Source organism: Gekko japonicus, unplaced genomic scaffold, assembly GCF_001447785.1.
Source record: "Gekko japonicus isolate JY-2015 unplaced genomic scaffold, Gekko_japonicus_V1.1 scaffold1955, whole genome shotgun sequence".
Lineage (NCBI taxonomy): Eukaryota > Metazoa > Chordata > Lepidosauria > Squamata > Gekkonidae > Gekko > Gekko japonicus.
This window is the reverse complement of record NW_015169232.1, coordinates 349,415-354,433: the sequence shown is the minus strand read 5'-3', so window position 1 is coordinate 354,433 and position 5,019 is coordinate 349,415. Positions and strand designations below refer to the sequence as shown.

General features: G+C 53.9%; 1 protein-coding gene across 1 annotated transcript in view; it reads right to left on the bottom strand.

Moving 5' to 3' along the window:
* Nucleotides 1–202: 202 nt before the first annotated feature.
* Nucleotides 203–5,019, bottom strand: part of LOC107114843 (MTSS1-like protein) — a gene marked incomplete at its 3' end in the record, with an annotated part of 101,278 nt that continues 96,461 nt past the window's right edge. Inside the window, exons 16-18 of the mRNA XM_015416442.1 lie at nt 3,469–3,543; nt 2,965–3,030; nt 203–379 (exon numbers count right to left, since the gene is read on the bottom strand). Of these exons, the coding sequence (XP_015271928.1) occupies nt 203–379; nt 2,965–3,030; nt 3,469–3,543 (318 nt within the window). The remainder of the gene's footprint in view (nt 380–2,964; nt 3,031–3,468; nt 3,544–5,019) is intronic.

The following is a 5,019-nucleotide window of genomic DNA, read 5'->3' as shown; positions in this document are numbered from 1 at the left end:
CTACTGTAGCAACTGCACAAGATGCTTACCTTTCTCTGGGCCCAATTCAAAGGTCAATTAAATTGACCTTTAAATCCGAAACCTCCTTTTAGACAACAGTGCCTGCAGGGCTTGCCTCCACCTTGGCAAACCTGCCCGTGCCCTCAGATCACCTGCTGCTCACAGCCCCCCCCCCGCCCCCCTAAACTGAACCCGGTTGTACCTTGGCAGCGATGGAAGCCGGGGACATGCGTGGCCTCGACCCTTCCTCCAAGCTGACGCCCGGATACACCAGGGTGGCAGAGCCCATCTCTGCCTCCCGGAGATGCTCGACGCGGTCTTTCCTTCGCTGCAGAGTATTTGCCACTGGCTGCTCATAGAGGGTGGCTTTAGACCAATCCTGCAAAACCCAAGAGGAGCTCGATATAAGGGTACCGCTGAGGCCCCAGAGGGACACCCAGTACAGGCAAATAACAGCGAGTATGGAAAAGGGCAGAGATGGGAGATGCAACTGGAAGGAAGGAGATGGGGGGGGGTGGCAAAATGGCAGAAGGAGCAGAAGGTCAGGGCGACTGATCACAAAATGGCCTGAAACCATTTTGCTTTGTTGGGCTGGATACTAACGAGTGTCTTGATTTGCCTCCTGTCCCCCCCCCCAAAAAAAAATCCTTCACATACCCAGAAAGAAGAAGAGGAGATTGGATTTATACCCTGCCCTTCACTACCCAGGGGAAACTCCTTTTCCTTCCCCTCCCCACAACAGACACCCTGTGAGGTAGGTGGGGCTGAGAGAGCTCTGACAGAAACTGCTCTTTTTTCCGAGAACAGCTGTGCCAGAACTAGGGTTGCCCAAGGTGCAAGTGGAGGAGTAGGGAATCAAACCCGGTTCTCCCAGTTTAGAGTCCGCGAACGTAACCACTACACCAAACTGGGGATGGCCAAGGGCTACTAGGCAGTGCTTTGAAAAACCTATGGGCGACCTCACCAAATGCCCAAAGCAGCTGTCAATCAGGTCCAGTCTTCCCCTAACAGTCTGTGCCCTTCCCGTACTGGCACAGAAGGCTCCACCTCAGGCTGTCCTGCAAAAATGCCCATTTCTTTGTTCTGCAATCTAATCATTTGGTTCGTTTGTGCAAAGCAGAGCAATAGAGACTGTCATCTTGACTAACGCCAACCTGGGAAACGTGTTCCAAGCCTCTCTCATGAGCCTCACTGCTAAATGGCACTGCTGCGGTTGGGCAGAGGGATCCTACGCAATGAGGCTCCGGGCTTCCAGATGGCTCAACTACTACTGTGGCCTTGGGTAGCAGCAAGTGGGCGAGTGTGACTTTCAGTGGTAAGGAAGGGGGATCCTGCCCCTACTTAGAGAAAACGGAACTAGCGCTAGAGATCATGGGGAAGGGCAGGGGCCTTAGTGGTGGAGATGCATCCCATTGCCTGTCTCAATGTCTAGCAGAATATGCCTGTACGTCTCTATGCTGAGGACTAGAAACCTTACTCTTTTTTTCCAAAACATAAGTGACAAGGAAAAAAATTCTCAGGATATTGCTCAATCTGCCGCATTCTGGCTTACGCTCCATGACTTGGGAGCAGCACTGTGGCCTTGCAAATCCCTAGCTATGAGAGTTCCCCTCAGGGCTGGTCTCACCATCCAAATCATCCCACAGAGGCACCTTGCTGATGGAGGGGACGTTCTTCCCTCAGCACCAGCCAGGAGTAGGTCCTCAGCAACAGCAAGGACAAGAGGAAGCACTCAGGACCGGCTGGTGCAAAAAGGGGCCCAGGCAACAGTCCCAAAGTCCCCCGGCTGCAGACACATGGTACCAGTGCCCAAGTTCGGCACAAGATGTGGAGGGAAAAGGGTGAGCCAGAGGTCCCTTGCAGAGTGTGGCTATTGGCAGCTGAATACTAGAGTCATGCTGAGAGAAGACGTGGCCACGGGCAGGAGCTCCAGGATTTAATGTGGCATTTTCAAAGGTAGAAGTAATTCAGTCGCAACGTCTGGTTTACAAATAACTGAACAAACCCTGCACTTTACCTCACCTCTTTCCCAGCATGCTTCTCTCTAGAGATTAATTTCTAAAAGTGCCAGGGCACAGGGCGAAGGCTGCCTAAAATTGACCCTGGGAAGCCCTTCTCCTCTACTGACGCAGACCTGAGGGAAAGGCACTCTGCAGATGCACAAAGGAATCCTTGCTGTTCTAGAGCTGAACCATCACACTGGGGGGGGGGACGGACTCCAGAGCATGGCCTAAAGGCATGGGGGCTGAGAACCGCCAGTCTCTGGCTCAAATAATGGTACAGCATTACAGTTTTTCTTGAAACCAGAGCCACAGAAATTTCCGAGGCACCCTCCCAAGTCTAAGCAGTAGCCTTCTTGGCAAGGGGGGGAGAGACATGGACTCTGCTCTGGGTACAACAAAGAGATCTGGCAAGCAGCCTAGAAAAGAGGCTCCTGCACATGAATGGCCCCTGAGGAATGGCTCTCCAGGGCTGGCTATCCTTACCTGCTTACACTGAGCATGGCCAGCAGGGACGCCACCACCCTTCTCTCTCCCGGGTGAAGGGGAATCCTCCAGCCTTACTGAGCTTGTGGGCACTTCTCTAATTCTGAGAACACACAGGGGGCACCACAACAAAATGGCTGCCATGGGGCGGGCGGGACTGATCTCATGAAGGCTGCCACAGGGGCCTAAAGCCCAGTCACAAAACACTGGGTGGTTCAGGAGCTTCCGAGCCAAGCAGCCCCTGACAGCAGAGGCGGCCGTTTCTGAGGGAGTGCTCCTGCCAGACAAAAAGGGGAGGCCTTCTGATGCCAAGCTTGGTTCTTTGCCTTGGATAGACGGAAGGCGAGCTGGAGAGGCTCTGGGGCAAAGCCCGCGGGAGCTGAGAAAGGCGGCAAGCAGCTACCGCTCTGGCCTTGGAGGGGGACGGCTTGCAAGCCCCTGGCCAGGGTCTGGGAGCGGGCCCATGTAAAATACACACCAGGCTGAGGCTTCGTCGGGAGCTTCCTTCAGTCCTGGCCCCAAGAGCTACATTCAGCGGTTTCCACTGAAACACAGTAAGAAACCACGGTGAAGCGAACCTGCAACCCAAAGCCATCCGTCTGCACACTGAATCAACCTGCATGGGGGATGGGGGAAGGGGGCAGCACGGTGGGCAGAGCTGCAGAAGAAGCCAGAATCACACCCCATCAACCAGCCAGTTAAGGTGATTTTTAAAAAACAAGCACAAAGCACAAAGCCAGCCAACAAGAGGTGGGAGCAGATCAGGAGTGAAAATGGAGGAGGAAGAGGAAGTTGATGTTGGTTTGCTTCCCGAGGGATCCACGTCATGCTAAAGGCCAGTGGAGCATCAGCGGCTGGAAAGGGTGTCCCAGCGTCCTGGGCATGAGGCAGAGGGTGAAAGAGGAACGGGACGGCCAGTTCAAGCTTCATCTCTTCCCCACCTGACCACACACCCCCTCCCTGCAGTTGTGCTAGCACTAACCGAGGTCGGGGAGTTGCATTCACTAACAGACTGGCAGGTCTCTGAGGCCTCGGACGAAGCGGAGCTGGAAGACTTCTGCCATGCCCAAAGTCCGATCAGCAGGAGCAAATGCAGAGAAGGAAAAGAAAAGAGACTCGGTTATGCAGTTGTGGGCAACAAGCAGCAGGCAGAGAGACAGGGAGAGAGAGAGAGCGGAATCCCACTCAAGCACGGGGCAGCTGGTCTGCACACTCCCGCAGCGACTGGTGGGCAGTACAAATGCCAGTGGACCTATACATGCATTTCCACACCCCCTGGCAGGAGGGGGGGGGGAACACTCAGACAGGACCTTGGGCAGGAGGAAACGGAGCTACGGAGGCTCGGTGGCCAAGACCCCCTTCAGTGGAAAACCAACACGGGTGACGCAGGTGTGGCAGACCCACCGCACGTCGCTCCTTCGCATGCACAAGCCAACATCCAGACTCCCTCTGCCCTCCCTAACCAGCCACCATTCCAGCCAATGCCTAAATAAGGTATTTTAAACCGCTTCACTTATTGAGTGTTTACACAGATTTTTCATAAGCTGAAAACGGCAGACACCGGTCGAAGCAACTGCGCTTCTCCTGCACAAGTCTGAAATAAGTAAGTAGGGAAAAGCCCGTTTGCTTTCTGTGTTGGGGGCGAAGTGGGGAGTTAGAAGTCTCGAGAGAGACGGCTGTCAGCCGGGAGTCTGTGCTTGGAGCATTCCAGAAAACTCTAGATTCTGCAACCAGACAAGGAGGGGGCCCTGAGCAGCTCCAAACCAACCTCACTCAGGGTGAGCAGGAGAAGCGCCTGCTGTTGGATGCCCCCTCATGTCCACCATCCTCCATGCAAGGTGTTTGTGAGAAGGGTCACATTCTTCCTAGATATGATGGGGCAACCATATGCCTCTACCCAATTCACATCACGAGGGCAGTGGCTAGAAAGGTTCTCTAATGGCTGCCCCCACTCTGGTAGGGGTCTCCTCGGGAGGGCCCAGAGCACCCACCCTACCCCTTTATACACTCCTTTCCCAGCAAATTCTTCCTTATAAGTGACTGAATGAGGTGTGAGGACCCAGGCAGAGTAACAAATTATTTTTATTAAAGAGATTTAACAACAACTGTAATTCTTTATACCCCGCCCTTCACTTGGAGTCTCAGAGCGGCTTACAAACTCCTTTCTCTTCCCCTCCCCACAACAGACATCCTGGGAGGTAGGTGGAGCTGAGATAGCTCTGACACAAACTGCTCTTTTTCAAGGACAGCTGTGCCAGAGCTTGTGACTGACCCAAGGTCACATCAGCAGGTGCAAGTGGAGGAGTGGGGAATCAAACCCGGTTCCCCCAGATTAGAGTCCACACACTTAACCACTACACCAAACTGGCTCTAAGAAACCCTAGCGCCTCTGACTCTACCGTCCCCAGCCTTCTCTCGGTCTTTGGCTCAAGCTAACTCACCCTCTTTGGACTCCAAAACCGCTGATTTCAGGAGGGGTGTTGAAAGATCTGAGTCAGATTGAGGTGACGAGAGAGGAGGTCCTAAAACTGAT